This window comes from Numida meleagris, chromosome 4 (assembly GCF_002078875.1).
Source record: "Numida meleagris isolate 19003 breed g44 Domestic line chromosome 4, NumMel1.0, whole genome shotgun sequence".
NCBI classification, from domain to species: Eukaryota; Metazoa; Chordata; class Aves; order Galliformes; family Numididae; genus Numida; species Numida meleagris.
The window spans coordinates 66,671,966-66,686,781 of NC_034412.1; the positions used below are offsets into that span (position 1 = coordinate 66,671,966).

At 42.0% G+C, this 14,816-nt stretch overlaps 1 protein-coding gene and 1 long non-coding RNA gene across 2 annotated transcripts; one reads left to right on the plus strand and one right to left on the minus strand.

Annotated features, from left to right (window-relative positions):
• LOC110398436 lies at positions 1 to 5,947 on the minus strand. The gene is made up of 2 exons (XR_002438381.1): positions 5,765 to 5,947; positions 1 to 5,675 (listed from the first exon to the last, which is right to left on the minus strand). It is a non-coding gene; the product is annotated as an uncharacterized LOC110398436 (long non-coding RNA).
• CISD2 (CDGSH iron sulfur domain 2) lies at positions 5,961 to 13,335 on the plus strand. The gene is made up of 3 exons (XM_021396070.1): positions 5,961 to 6,172; positions 11,755 to 11,966; positions 12,976 to 13,335. The coding sequence occupies exons 1-3, from the start codon at positions 6,070 to 6,072 to the stop codon at positions 13,063 to 13,065; spliced, it is 405 nt and encodes a 134-aa protein (XP_021251745.1). The 5' UTR covers positions 5,961 to 6,069; the 3' UTR covers positions 13,066 to 13,335.

The following is a 14,816-nucleotide window of genomic DNA, read 5'->3' on the forward strand; positions in this document are numbered from 1 at the left end:
TAAGTTGTTCAGGATTAAAGTTTATTATTCAAACAGGCTAGGTAACATATTTAATAGCTCCTTAGAATAGGTAAGGCTGGTCAGACTTCACAACGTGCTGGGTTGGTTGATTTGAAGTGCAGACTTCCATTCATCTGGCTTGTTACGTTCTAAGTTCAAATTTCATTGTTTGATTAGTTACAGGAAATTATTTATCCTGTGCTAATCAGGACACTGGTAGCGTACTTTATACTGGAGCATAAAAAGCCCTTCCTCTTAGCCAAGACAGGTTGCTTCCCCAGAGACCACTAGCAGTTCCAGAAGTCCAGGGGCAGGGGTTCTGTCTGAGCCCACCCACCAGAACTTCAGCAAACTACCTACCTTAGCCATTCCCTCTTCTTCAGAGGCAGTCCTTCTGGTCAATAGTTTGCGTATCTCTAGCTAAATAGACGTTACGCTTCAGACGAGGTAGCAGATTGACTTTATATTTTCAGTTAGAGAAGTTTTTTCTTTGTTTTATACAAAATAGGGCTATGTTTCCCTGGTGAAATTACATAGCCTTGTACATTGCAGAGCTTTAATTGTTTGATGCCCTACTGACGAAATGTATAATAGTGCTTTAAGTAAATAAGAAACTCCACAGAAGTACTCCAGTGGTTTTTGTTTTGTCTTTGAACTGACAGGAGTATGTGCCGTGTATTCAGACAATGGATTTAACTAGCCAAGTATTGTGTTGCTGTGACTTATTTCACTTTTTTTTTTTTTGTCCTTTTGAGCAATCTCATTTTTAAAGATTTGGCTGATCTTCTCAGTTTCTGGTATGTCCCAATTAAACATCCAAGTGCTTGCTTAGACCTCAAATATCCAGGTAATTACAGCCAACTACGGCTCTTGGAAGGAAGGAATATTATTCTAGTTTGCTGTCACATTGTCATTTGGGAAATACTGCTGGTGACTGTAAATCAGCAGTAATGAAATTAGCCAGCTGTTACACTCCTCATCATTATGGTTACAGGGATGGATCAAGGCAGTATTTCTGAGTGAGTGGGTTGTGACACACAGAGTAGTCATGAAACACGGTCAGACAATGGCACCTAGATGAAGATTTTGCACAATATAAAGCAAAGGCAACCTAGCTTCTCTACTCCTGAGAACTTATTTTTCAAGGTCAAGTATGCTTTTCAGCCACTCAGGAAATACAACATAATTTGTCACTTTTACAGCCAATAAGCGTCAGTTCCTTTTTATAAAGACAATGAGGGCTGTATTTTCTTTCTTTTTTTTCCCACATTTAATAATGGCACTTCATCTGATTAAAAAAAACCCTGTGAAAAATACTGGATTAAATATTTAGTAGTTCAATCTAGAGATGCTCATTTGCCCAGTCATACCAATTTAAATGAGAGATAATTTGTTAGTCCTTTCTGGAGGCCTGTTACATGATTTTATGATCTCTGCTCAGTTCCCATATTAGAAAAACAAACACTGCTCTAACTAGGCAGAGAGGTTTTTGGAGACTAAATGATATGGTCCCCCTTGCATTGTTTAGGATATTTGATAGTAACAAATCATTTTAGACAGGCAATCTAAGGGACAATGCATAGCACCCACTTATTTTGTACCTGTTTTGCAAATAATTAGAACATTTCTGTCCCTAAGCCATCAAAAACATTTTGCTCAGGCATCAAACTTGCATAAAAGTGTAAAAAAAGAAAGAAAGAAAGAAAAATAATTTAATTCCTCCTGAGGAAGTAGTTTAAAATGTTCTCAAACATCTTAATAAACTTCCTGTAGACACTTTTGACAAGAATAATTTTCAGTAAAAGACTTTCTGCCCTGGAAAGAAAGTGGACTAGATCTTTTCCTATTTCCTCTTTTCCTGTGTTCCAAGAGCACTCCCCTGGCATGTTGATCAAGATAAATGCCTCTTAACTACTGTGTATTTCTTTTTCATTTTCCATTTAATTTCTACCTTTTATATTCATTAGGCTTACATTTCTTGCGAAGTAACTAAAGCTTGTAAGCTTTGAGATGGCATAGTTATCACCTGCTTTTTGTGACAGCTGCTTTCACTGCTGATTAGAAGGGAACATAAACTGATCTTTAAAAAATGCACATACTTTACCTGCTTCATAGCTCCCTGTACTGGGGTCAAGTGCAGGACTTACACAGAATTCCAACAATGTTATGAAGGGTAAGTGAGGAAGTAATTTAAGATCTTCAAGGCAATAGCCAACTAGATCTGGAAGTGCAGTGTGCCACAGCTGACCTGCAGGAGCTTAGCTGGAGCTAGCCCTGAAGAAGGGAGGCAGACTCAGGAATCTCCAGCTGTAGGTACACAGCAGCTTAAGGAGGAATGATAAACTGCTGTTTTACTGTGGTGTCAGTGGGCATCATGACACAGGAAAAAGAGCAGAGTGCAGTCGTGCTGCGGAGAGCATGTACTCTGTCCTCAGCAGGGGAAGCCAGTCATTCTTCTGTGCTATAATTAGTCACTGCCAATGAATGCACATTGCGTCACAGGAATTAGGCTGTGCCATGCTCACCTTTGCCTTCCAAAATGAAGGAAATATCTGTCAGTGTCAGCTATTACACCAAGAGAGTAAAGTACTCAGGGAACAAATACGCTCTTAGCTGTACAGTCAAGGGTATACAGTCTTCACTGATTGCAAAGACCAATGCAGTTTAAAAGGGGACAGCGCCACCAAGAACACATTGATGCATAGCACTTCTTTTCCCTAAGATTCCAGCAATAAGACGGTAGGCTGTGGTTTTTTATAGCAGTGTTACTTCACATCTGCTCGTTGAGCAGCCTGTGCATCACAGATTGTACCAGTTTTGTCCTCTGTAGGTCCTTCAGTGCACAGGAGGATGTTTCTGTTTTTCATCACTGCAGCTTCCTCCCAGGGGACAGCCTGGGGATTTTGCAGCCTGGTTTATTGCAACAAGCCAGGCAGAACCTGCCACAAATTGGTACGGTATCTGGTCTTTTGGGAGTGTATTAGTGAATCCTAAGAATGCTTGTTCAGATTTGAATGAAAATTGTGAGTTAGCAACTCCCTGGAAGCCAATAAAGTTCCAAACCTGCAGAAGTCTTTATGCGACTAGAGATCAGTCTGGATCATGTGAGCAGTTACCTGTCCAATCAACTAAATAAGGAGGATGGAAAGACTGGATCCAAGTTTAGAACTCACTGCCATATTATATTTACTCTGCACTTTCTTGTGCATCATCAGAGCTACTTGATTGATGCTCCCTACAATAGTGTCATGTTGTGCAACGTCAGTTACTTCCCATGATTTACATAAAGGCAGCAGGAATCAGTAGCCCAGCACAACCATCTGGATATTTGTAGTTTCATCTTGGGTTATTTTTGCAAATATTCTAGTGACTGTAGAAACCACTACTGTGGGCCAGTGCTAACCACTGCATAAAAAGACAGTCCAAGCTTGGAGAAAACTAACAATGTAAATCGAGAGTAACTGTACTTGGTTTAGGGACATCAACACTGAAGATATCTGCTCATTCCTGGGCTGGAGTTTTCTTCAACTTTGTTTCATACCCCAACCCATAACTTATGGGTAGCATTTCCCCAAGATATTCCCAGCAGTAGTAGTCAGAGGTAGAAGTTAAATTGTTATGCCTGTGGCTGTGAGATCAAAGAATGGCTATTTCTTAGGAACAACTAAATGTAGGCTCTACTGCTCTGTTGGCTCTTGCACAAAGATGCTGTGTTGAAATTTGAACCAATTCTTAGAAATCTTGCTATTTTTCTTTACATTCCTGTTTTCATTCTTTTCACAAATGCAGTACAACCTGTGACAATAAGCAGCATATTGAGTCACAAGGAATTTTAAAATGCAGCAATAATACATGCTACAGTAGGACACTACAGCTACATAGGCAGTTACAATAGCATCTGCTTTCAAAACATAATCAATACATTGTAAAATTCTTATATATTAGATAGATGATCAAATAATTTAGCAGTAATTTCACAGTGTGCTAATTATGTGATCACAAAATTACCCTACTGATTCTTTGCTAAATGTGATTTATTTTCCTAACCCATTCTTCTCTCAAATATAATGTGCACCAGAGAGTAGCAGATATTTTCAATAAAAGCCAGCAGCAGCCACTTAAAGTGCCACTTCTGAGCGTCAAGTGAAAGTGTGACATTTTCAGCTTTCTTCTAACAGCAATTAAGATCTGGATGTAAAAATAAGAAATGAAAACCTAAATGAAAACCTTGCCTGCAATGCAATTACAACTTGCTTGCAATGTGGTCAAGCTAGAGAATGAACACGAACCTCCTGAGCCCCAGTTCAAACTGGATGTCCAAAGATCATCTTTTGCCTCCCCTTTGGTTAGTAGTCTCATTCAGCCTTCACTTTCTTCATAGTTTTTCCATAATCTCTGACTTTACCCCTTCAAATACCAAAACCACTCATGACTCATGTTGACAGATAGCTCTGCAGGCAGGCAAGGCATAGTGCAAGTGGTTCCTCTCTGCAACATGCGCAAGGTTTGGTGGCATGCTGAGTGGAGCACAGATCCAAAGGCAGAACAGCAGGGCTTGGGAGCTTCAGTGAAAGGTCAGCTGTCCTCCTGGTATCACAGCTAGCATCCAGAGCAAGAAAAAGGATGGCGGGAAGGACAGAGGCTCTCTACTTCAGTGTGAAGTTGCTTGATTCAGAGCTGGAGGATTTACCTTATGTATGTTTAGATTATGCATTCTTCCCCCAGAGTTTCACAAACGAGGTTACATCATGACTGATGTCATTTGTAATCTTTGCAGAATAATCAAACATTTTGCTCTTTCATTATCTTGTCTAACAGCAGGCATTTGCCTACCTAAGAAGGAATCATCTTAGGACATCAGACATAGTCATTACAAGGCCAAATGTAGGTGATACTCTGAGATCAGAGACTATTCTTGCTAGCTAGAGAAGGTGATTCATCACTAAATGTTTGTGTAGGGTCACAGATAAGAAAGGAACATTTAGGCCAGAAGCGCAAATAACTTAGATTTGTCTTAAATTCGATTTCCAGTATTTTTTTTTGCCTTAGTTCTTGATGAAGTTTTTAACTATTGGCTCAAATTGCTCTGAATAGAACACTAAAGCAAATGGTGAAAGAAAACCAACTGTCAAACAGATTCAGCTGGAACAGCCTCACTGATTCAAAACCCGTTGCTGAACCCTACCCAGGTTCTAGGGTGGCAGGGTGAGAGCACAGCTGGTCTGGGCAGCAGTGGCATGGTTTCCACACCCTGATGGTGAGAACCGTGCTCCAGTTGAGATCTGGAGAATGAAGATGCTCCTTCAGCTTTCCCAGAGCCACCTGTGCTCAGTGCTCTGCGGGATCCGCATGTAGGGGGTTCTTGACCCACACGGTATGAGACTCACGGCGAGGGGCGGCAGGACTGTCTGACCCGGAATGACGGCGTACTTCCGTCCTTCCGCTGGCTACAGAGGGACAACGCGCTGTGCCAGAAGGACGGCTCTCCTGCACATCACATCAGACCTGCTCAGGTACACCGCGCTCTGCGTTAAGCCAGAGCCCAGCACTGGGCGAACGGGCCTCTCTTTGTGATATCAGCGCCCTCAGCGGTCGCACTTTCCCACATCAACCATATGAAGAAAAGTTTTTTGTCTTTTACTTCGGTATTTTAGGAATGCCGACGTGACATGCAGCTGTAACGGAGCAGGATAACAGCAGGTCACATACAACCCACAAATGGCAAGGCAGACATTATTAAAGCCAAATTCCTTCTCCTCCCTACCTTAAGTCTCCCAGTGAGAGCTGCCGGGCCGAGAGAAAGCCTTCCACCACGCTGCTCGCTTCAGCCCCGCGCCTCACGGAGGCGGCGCTCAGCCGCCCCTCCCATCGCAACGGCCGCTGCCGCCCGCACGCCCCCCTGCGGCAGCAGCGCCCCCCTGCGGCGCTCCCGGCCCGAGCGTGGGGGCGGGCCCGGCAGGCACGGTTCCTCCCCGTGGCGCATGCGCGGCGGGGGCAGGCTGAGGAAGCGGGCGGCGCTAACGGCTGTCGCGCGTTCTCTCGTCTGGCTTTGCCTAGGGGGTCGCTGCCATGGTGTTGGAAAGCCTGGCGCGCATCGTTAAGGTTCAGCTGCCCGCCTACCTCAAGCGCCTGCCTTTGCCCGAGAGCGTCGGCGGCTTCCTTCGCCTTACAGGTAGATAGAGGCCCGGTCCCCTCCCCGCCGTCCTCCCTGCACCGGGGGCAGTGTGGGGGCCGGGCCGGGGGCCGTCCCGCGGGGTGGGCCCTGCGGCGGGGCCGGGGCTGCCGCTGCCGAGCGGTCTGCGGAGGGAATGGCCCGCGAACGTTGCCCTGCCGTTACGCGGTTACAGAGGGAAAGGTGCCCGGCAAAGGCGCTAGGATGCACTGTGAGGTAATGGCAACGGCCAGGGGAAGCTGTAGGAATAGAATAAAGCGTATCGGGCTGAGCTGTCGGCACAACGTGGGGCTGTGCCCGTGGGCCCCAAACCTACTTCTTCGTCTGTTTAAAAGGTTAAAGATAGCATCTACACACATCTAACAAGCACAACTGGAGAGAGCTCTTTCTGGGAGCCTGTTATGTAGCTTGGTGTGGTAACGCAGGCAAAGCCTCCAGTAAAGGGGCTGGTTTGGTGAGAACAAGCCAGAGGAGTACTCCAGCGGAGTATCTGGAAATAGAAAAGGTCCTCCAAGTGGAATCAACCCCACGTGTTCTTTCTACAGCACTTAGCTATGTGGCTTAAGCAGTGCTGCAAAATGGTTTCACTGAAAACCAGGCTTGTGTTACTTGTTGCAGCATGTTCCTGCACCTTGTAAAAGTCGTACTACCTTCCTCGGAACAAGGAAACCTGCTTCTAACACACTGTTCCTCTATCTTCACAACAATCCTCTCATTGGGAAATGCCATCAATTAGAGAAAAAGAGAAACTCAGCTGCTCTGAACTTGGAGGAGAGGGATGCCGCAAGGCACAGAACAGAGCAGCTTGTCATACCCCCAGCTTTTGGCAGTTTCCCACTTAAGTCATTGCCTTTTAACTTCAAGCCCTACTTAAAATTTCTTAAGCATAATAATATCTGACCTTAACTTCATCTTGTTTCACTTTTTCAGATGTTTTTGTAATGAAATTAATGTGCAGTCTCTGTTCACGCTGTATGGGAGTAATATAACTTTTTTTAAAAACCTCTGGTCAGAACTTTAAAGTATTTTTTAATAGAACTAGCTTGCTGTCATATTTTACCCCTCCATTGGTAGGTGCTTGCTTGAATTTGGAAGGAGGGGAAGAAGCGAACTGGCTCCTTAAGTAAGAAATATAATTGATCTTAAAACATCTGTAGTGTGTTAATATTTGTCCTTTGGTGGCATCTGCTGAACTTAGTCAGGGACCTGCACCACAAAACACTTACTAGCATTCGCTTTGTTCACAAAGGCAGGCCGGAACCCAAATTGGAAACAGTGTGGTACTTTGCTTCTTAGTGCTTTTATTGATTCATCATATAAACCTCTGTTAGCTTCCAGGCAGGTGCAGCTTCAGTTCCCGTAGTGCATCTATGGTAGAAACAACAGACCAAAAGTGCAGGGAAGAACCTTTCCTGTAGGATGTTATTATAGCACTCTGACTACAAATGTTGAGACATCTGTTTGTGTTATGACCTCACTGAAATGGAAAACTGCTTGGAAAGGGGAAAACTTAATATCCTGTGCAAAACTTCTGAAGGTAAAAGGAGTGAGGGAGAAGGGAAACAATCTGTGTGACCTTGGGCTTGAAAGCGGATATCTGAATTATCGCGCTGCTGCTTAGATGCCTCTTCCAGTTTCTTGTCATAGCTGCTTTGCCTTTCCCTTCTCAAGTTCTCCGAAATGAACTGAGTTGTCTCATGCTGGCTTTGCCTTTTATCCTGGCATGTTTCATTAAACTGGAATACTAATTAACTGCAGAATAACGTGTGATCAGCAGTGAGAAAAGAGAATTTTAAGGTCTCTGAGAACCTATGTGCTAGTCTCCCTTCCGTGATGCGGCCCTGTGAGAGATGTCTCACACTTGGCATACATTTTAAGAAGGACTTTAATGTGACAAGCTGCTGGGCAGGAAGAGAACAGTTTTGTGGGTCATCTTTTACAGTATTAAGGAGGATTGACGTCATGATGATAATCTTCGGAACCTATTTGAGCAATGAATTTCTCATCCAGAGAGTGTTTCTGTACAACTACGTGAAAGGAGGTTGTTGCAAGGTGGGGGTTGGCCTCTTCTCCCATGTAACTAGCGATAGGATGAGAGGGAATAGCCTCAAATTGTGCCAAAGGAGGGTCAGGTTGGATGTTAAGAAAAATTTCTTCTCCAAAGGAGTGGTCAGGTGCTTGAACGGGCTGCCCAGGGAGATAGTTGAGTCACTGACCCTGGAGGTGTTCAAGAAATGTTCAGATGGTACTAAGGGACATGGTTTAGTGGGGAACTATTGGTGGTGGGTGGACAGTTGGACTTGGATGATCTTGGAGGTCTGTTTCAATCTTGATGACTTTATGATTCTAAGTCCTTTGCGGTTAATTTATATAGCAATCATAAATCCTTAGAGTTGGAAGAGACCTGGGTCATCTAGTCCAACTCCTCTGTGATGAACAGGGACATCCACAGCTAGATCAGGTTGCTCAGAGCCCAGTCCAGCCTGGCCTTGAATGTCTCCAGGGACAGGGCTTCCACCACATCTCTGGGCAACCTGTTCTAGTGCCTCACCACCCTTGCTTTTTCCTTGAATCCAACCTAAGTCTTCCCTCTTCAGGTTCGAAATAATTTCCCCTTGTCCTATCACAACAGGCCTTGCTAAAGAGTCTGTTGCCTTCTTTCTTGTAGCTCCCCTTTAGATGCTGAAAGGCCACTACCAGAGCTCCGTGGAGCCTTCTCTTCTCCAGGCTGAACAGCCCCAGCTGTCTCAGCCTGTCCTCGTAGGGGAGGTTTTCAGTGCAATTGCAGAATTCTGAGCATCACCTGGGAAAATAAACAAAATCTTGTAAATTGCTTCATATCAGCCTCAGAAAGGTATAACTGGCTTCAAAAACACAGAACAGCTTGCAGTTGGAGGAAGATACTGCATTAGTTTGGGTGAAGGTTCTCCTGCTCCCCCACTCTTCCCAGTCCACTCGTCTATGGTTGTTGTTTTTTTTTTGTTTAATTTGTAAGTATCTTGTCTCTCCTGCCCTAGAAGCGTGGTCATGTTGTTTTCTTCAGTGAGAAGGTATGATCCTGTGGCAGTCTTGTGACAAGTCAGTTTACAGTTAACATACACCATGGTGTAACAGGGTTTTCCAAAGACATCTAGACTAGAAGTATCCAAATAAGTCACTGACTAGTGAGGACAAAACTCTTTATCAGTTCTTGGCATTTGTATCATGCTAAATAATAACCATGATAAATAATACCCTCGTACTTCCTATTCCCATTTGTTTCTAGTTTCCTTTCAATGAGGCTACAGCTGTTGTCTTCCTCTTTCACTTGGATGAACCCAAGTGGTTAAGAGTCTCCTACAGAAATGACTAGTGGCCCCGTGAGTTGTCTTGTTAGGGAGTTTCAGACTACTGGGATATTTTGTGTGTCTGGTTGTTATCATTTACTTCTTAGTTTCAAAGGCCTAACACAGTCGCTACCAGCTCATGAATGTTTTTGAGATGTTAAGTCTTTTCTGATACTGGTACTTCAATGAGCCAGCAGATTATAAAATGGGGGTTACGTTTGGTTGGTTGGGTATGGTACAGGGTGAGTGCCTGGTTAGCTGTCTCTCCGGATCTCTTTTCTCAAGATGGTCTGTGAGAAGTTTGCCTTCATGGCTCCTGTTGTTATTCTGTGGTTTCAGACAGTGGGCAGGGAAAGAACGAAATATGCAGCAGTTGGCGGGACTGTGCTGCCTGTTATAGTCCAGAACTGAATGTTTCTCTCTATTCAGGTGATTTTGATTTTTAAAGAGCTTGTTCACCATGTTGTTCCACAAGGGTGAAATTGCTTTGCTTTTGTCTTAACTGTTATTTACAGTAATGATAGAGAAGAAAAACGGGTACTGCTATTCAGGAAGCACAGTAACTTGTATGGCATTGAGATACTTTCATATGTTTCTAGTTAGGTTTTTATTTAGGGCCCAAAATGCGTTGGGGGAACTGAGAAAAGAACAGAGACCAATCTATTGTGGTTACTCATAGGAAATTCTGAAAAAAAAAAAAAATCTTGTGCATAAGAACCACTGCAAATTCAAGTGTGGAAGGACTTTGTTGAAAGTTCTTGCAGTGCCATTATCATTTATACAGTTGTGGTGTGTTCTCAGGTAAGTGCCAGTAAGTGTGGTTTTCACTTCAAAGGCTGTTAGAAAGCTCAAAGAGCACAAAACTGTTCCCACAAAGTATTTTCATTACCTGGTATATTTCTAGAACCTTGAAACTGTTGAGAGACAGCCACTGCATCATAACTGGAAAGGTATTAGCATGACTGTTTGCTTTATTGCTGTTCTGTGAAGCTTAATTTTATTCCTAATATGATTTAAGAGCTCACAATCTACCTAGCATCTTCAGCTTTGTTCTATCGTGTTTCCTTTCTTGTGCACTTCAATCTTGAAAAATAAATTGTAGAATAAATTTTTGCTATGTTCTGATTGTAAATGATTTAAAAGAGGATCTTGAGTGCAGTGCCTTCTCTTACAAAGTGCACATGCAGCTATTTGTACTCCAGCTCATTCAAGTTGTTTCTCAATGTAAAATATTTTTGATCACCCTTCCCTTTCTTTGACTCTTCAGATTTAATGTGTTTTCAGAAACTTAGAAGAATGTTCTCTCTAATGCTACATGCATACTGAAATTACAGTGGAGTATTGTCACAGCTTGCTTTGTTGGAAAAGTTTATCCACCTTAAAGAGATCTTCTGGCAGGTGCTGATGTTTTCTTTCCAAGTTCAGTAAATCTTTCTCAAACCAGTATGTCTAGATTTGTAGTGATGTAGCAAGGCTGCTATGTCTGCAGGGGATACTTGAATCTCTTAGGTGTATTTAGAAGTTTCTCAGCATGGCAAAAAGCAGTTCTCTGTAGCTTGACTTCTCTAAAGGTACCTAGCCCATCTCTGGACTTTTTCTTTCTCTACATGAGTTGTAGAAGCTGGTTGCAGATCCCTGAGCAAACAGCTCTGAAAAATAAGGCACCAAAAATGGTGAAGGCTTGCTAGTGCTTATTTCTTAATCTGTATCATATCTGCTAGAAGTTTCTAAAAACAAAAACTTGGAAAAATCAAGCAAGGAAAACTTCAAGAAGGTAAAAATCTGAAATAAGCAATAAAAATTGAATTATAAAACATATAGATCTCCACATAGAGAATGTAAGATAGTGGCATTGACTTTTTTAATAACTTCCCATGGGTAGTCATGCCCAGACTGGTAGTCCATGCTGGTTGACTTCAGGTGAGCGGAACCCCAGTAATTTTGGAGTTCCTCATTTTAGTACATCTTTTACTTGTTTTGAATTTTTTTCTTCCACTGAGTCATTGTGTAGAGTGTTAAAACTGAACTTGAGATGAAGTTCTGGGAGCCCTGTTTGTGCATCAGCTACAATAAAACCCAGATTTTAATCTGGAGCTTCTTTTGTTTTATGATTTACCTGCGGAGTCTCACCTGCCTTCAGCCCTGCTGACTGTGCAGTCCTGTTCCCTACCTTAAGTCTAGACCATCTGAGAATAGCTGATGCTGCAGTAGTCTGAAGTGGTGTCAAGAGCCAGTCTAAATTCCACTTGTCTTCAGTTTCAGAATGGCTGCGGTTATTGCCTTTCCTGGGTGTGCTGGCCTTGCTTGGGTACCTCGCAGTTCGTCCGTTCCTCCCCAAGAAGAAACAGCAAAAAGATAGCTTGATTAACCTCAAGATCCAGAAGGAAAATCCAAAAGTAGTGAATGAAATAAACATCGAAGATCTGTGTCTCACTAAAGCTTACTGCAGGTGTTGGCGTTCTAAGACGGTAAGATACCTTGTTGCTACTGTAGGATGAGAGGCTGAAATTTGCAGCGTTTTTATCAATTTTGTGGTGGTGGATGGCAGCAAGTTGACCTGTTGCTTTTCTCTGGAGATGAGAGGCTTCTGGTTTCTTAGAATTGCAGTTGTTTTCTCCATTGTAAACTTATCTACATGCAGAGAGAAACTGTTGAATCTTATAAAATAGCACGGTATGGTTTTCCTAGAAAACTCACAAAGTGACCGTCTGTGGTTAGATTAAAGCAGGCCTTAAGATTTGAAAATGAAGAAGGTAAACTACTATATGATGCAAAAACAATATTTAGAAAATTTTTCATATTAGAATGAAAATGGGACCTGTGTTTAGGGAGAGCATATCCCCAGAGCTACTAATTGATGACGGCTTTAAATAGTCCATGCTCCCTGAATCAAATAAAGATAGATAGGTGTTTTTCATCTAGTTGCTTGTGGTTGTTCTGACATCACTCTGGTTTTGGCTTCTTTGGACTGGATGCTTTCTGTTTTAACAAAAATTTGTGCCCTCAGCCTAAAAAGGTCTCCGAAATTCTCTCCCTTCGGAAGAATCACTTCAGCAAAATATCAGTTTTGCTTAAAACAGTACTTTCTGGTTGCGAAAGATTAAATCTGTTAAGAGTACTTTTACTGGTTCCACAATACACTGGTAGCTGTGGTTGCTGCTTTGTTCAGAGTACTTTCATGGAGAAGGTTTTATCTCTAACTTTGTCTAAGAACAGCTATTTTAGGATCTCACAGACTTAATTACCTGCTAGCAATGTGGTGTTTTGCTTTTTTTTTTTTTCAGGGGGTAGAGGGGGCAGATTTTTTTTTTTTAGCTAGTAACATGTCACAGGTCTGATACGGGGAGGGAGTTGAAATGGGACATAGTAGGAACTGTCAGCTTTGATAAAGTGTTCTTGGCAAAGGAAGAACTGTGAAAATCACTGTGCAATTGCTGTACAGAGATGTACTAATTTCTCATGTTTGTTTTCTTCCAGTTCCCTGTCTGTGATGGCTCTCATAACAAGCACAATGAATTAACAGGAGATAACGTGGGACCACTAATACTCAAGAAGAAAGAAGTATAGCAAATGCTTAATCTACTTGATCATGACTGATAAGTCTTTTGTACCATTGTAGTTGCAAGGAGCAGCATTTTATTATTATGTGATTGTATGATTTAGTCCAATGATGGCTGTAGATTTTTTTGGAATAAACTACATTTAGACAGTGCTAGATCTGTCACTGTTCTGATACTTTATTCTAAGAAGAATTATGTCTGCTTTGTAAAACTGTAAAGTAACTATTTCTGTAAGTCAGTCATTTATTTCAACAATAAAATGACTTCCTACAGTTAAGCCATTCTTGTATGAACATGCAGTAACAAAAATGTCACTATTTCCAGGTAAGCGGGTCAACCGGTAACATTGCCCCTTTATTTCTGGGCCTCTGTTTGTTATTCATGTACGTGTAAGGAAATAGATTTGCTCTTTGCAAGTCCACTTGCACTGCAGATGCTATTTCTTTTAGCAGGGACATTCATGGGAGGAGTTGGCTAAACAACACAACCAAGAAAGTGAAGTTGAACTGTGTTCTTGGCTTGTTAGTGACTCAGAATGATTATTAAGGCAAGTCAGAACTTTGCTGTGGTATGGCTTACCTTCAGATATAGGGAAATAATTGCTACTTATTCAGCTGTTAGAAGAATTAGCGTTGAGTCTAAAGTGCTTTATTCTCTAGTGAGATACTGTTTAAAAGTAGAACTTTAGATGCATGCCCCAATTTTAGACAATTGTCTGAAGGGAAGCTCTTGACTATTCTTTAACAAGCATTTCATTTGATGTGTTTCTAAGTAGGGGGGAAGCCCCAGAGCAGCACGCTTGCCAAAGCTTATCACCCCAGTGCTGAAACAGAAAGGGAGTCAGGAAGCAGTTCTCACACAATGGCTGTCAAAGCAGCAGTGGCACTAATAGAGACAGTGCCTGCATTTTTTAACAGGTGTGGTTCTAGGTGCCTAAAGCTCTTACCATGCAACAAACTGTGTCAGATTAGGATGTGACTGTGGATTAAATGACTGTTTTTACAAAGTGTACTGAAACCATGGTACAATCTATCTTTGTTTAAATGTTTCATGGAAATGTTATCTTAATGGACGAAAGCAACCTATAAACACTATCGCATTAGGATCTAACACTTATAATAGAGGAAGATCCATAATGTAAATGTCTTGTATTATGCTCTGTTTTCACTCTTAGATACAGTATACTGAATGCTGAGCTCAATTCTTGGGTTTGGTGGAAACAGTGCTAGGTGAAATAAAAAAAACTCACAGCCCATTACAGCAGTCTTGTATATGCAAGTCTGTATGTACTTTCAGCTTCTATCAGGATACTCTTGCATTCACATAATTTCATTTGTCTGTGTACATCAGTCCTCCTTTTTTTCTGTCGCTCCACTTGGACAAATGCTGCTAGTGTAAGTGGTACAGCAGAAGTGATTTTCTCCCACAAATCTACTTTAAAAAGAGAATGACAATATAATGTTTAGCCTCTTGCCTCCAGCCCTTGCACAATTTGATTATGTAACTACTTTTTTCCCCCTGCTTGCTGTTCGATGAAACTACTGCTAAACTATCTGCAACTGTGGCTACAAAAGCACATGGTTTTTGTTTTGTTTTTGCTTATGTCCCTATGGGAATGGAACATATTTGGAGTATGGGTTAGCAACAACAGCACTCACAGTTCCTTTTTAGAAAGGGTATCTTACTATTTTCTACAAAATAGTCACCTATCTTGCTTACAATCTTTTTTAGTATTTCCTTGCATTTCAGAATAAATCT

What these genes read in the sequence shown, in the direction of transcription:
- CISD2 (XM_021396070.1), top strand. Translation starts at nt 6,070, where the DNA reads ATGGTGTTGGAAAGCCTGGCGCGCATCGTTAAGGTTCAGCTGCCCGCC. An exon ending in CGGCTTCCTTCGCCTTACAG is followed by an intron (nt 6,173 to 11,754) that starts GTAGATAGAGGC and finishes ACTTGTCTTCAG; the next exon opens with TTTCAGAATGGCTGCGGTTA. An exon ending in GGTGTTGGCGTTCTAAGACG is followed by an intron (nt 11,967 to 12,975) that starts GTAAGATACCTT and finishes GTTTTCTTCCAG; the next exon opens with TTCCCTGTCTGTGATGGCTC.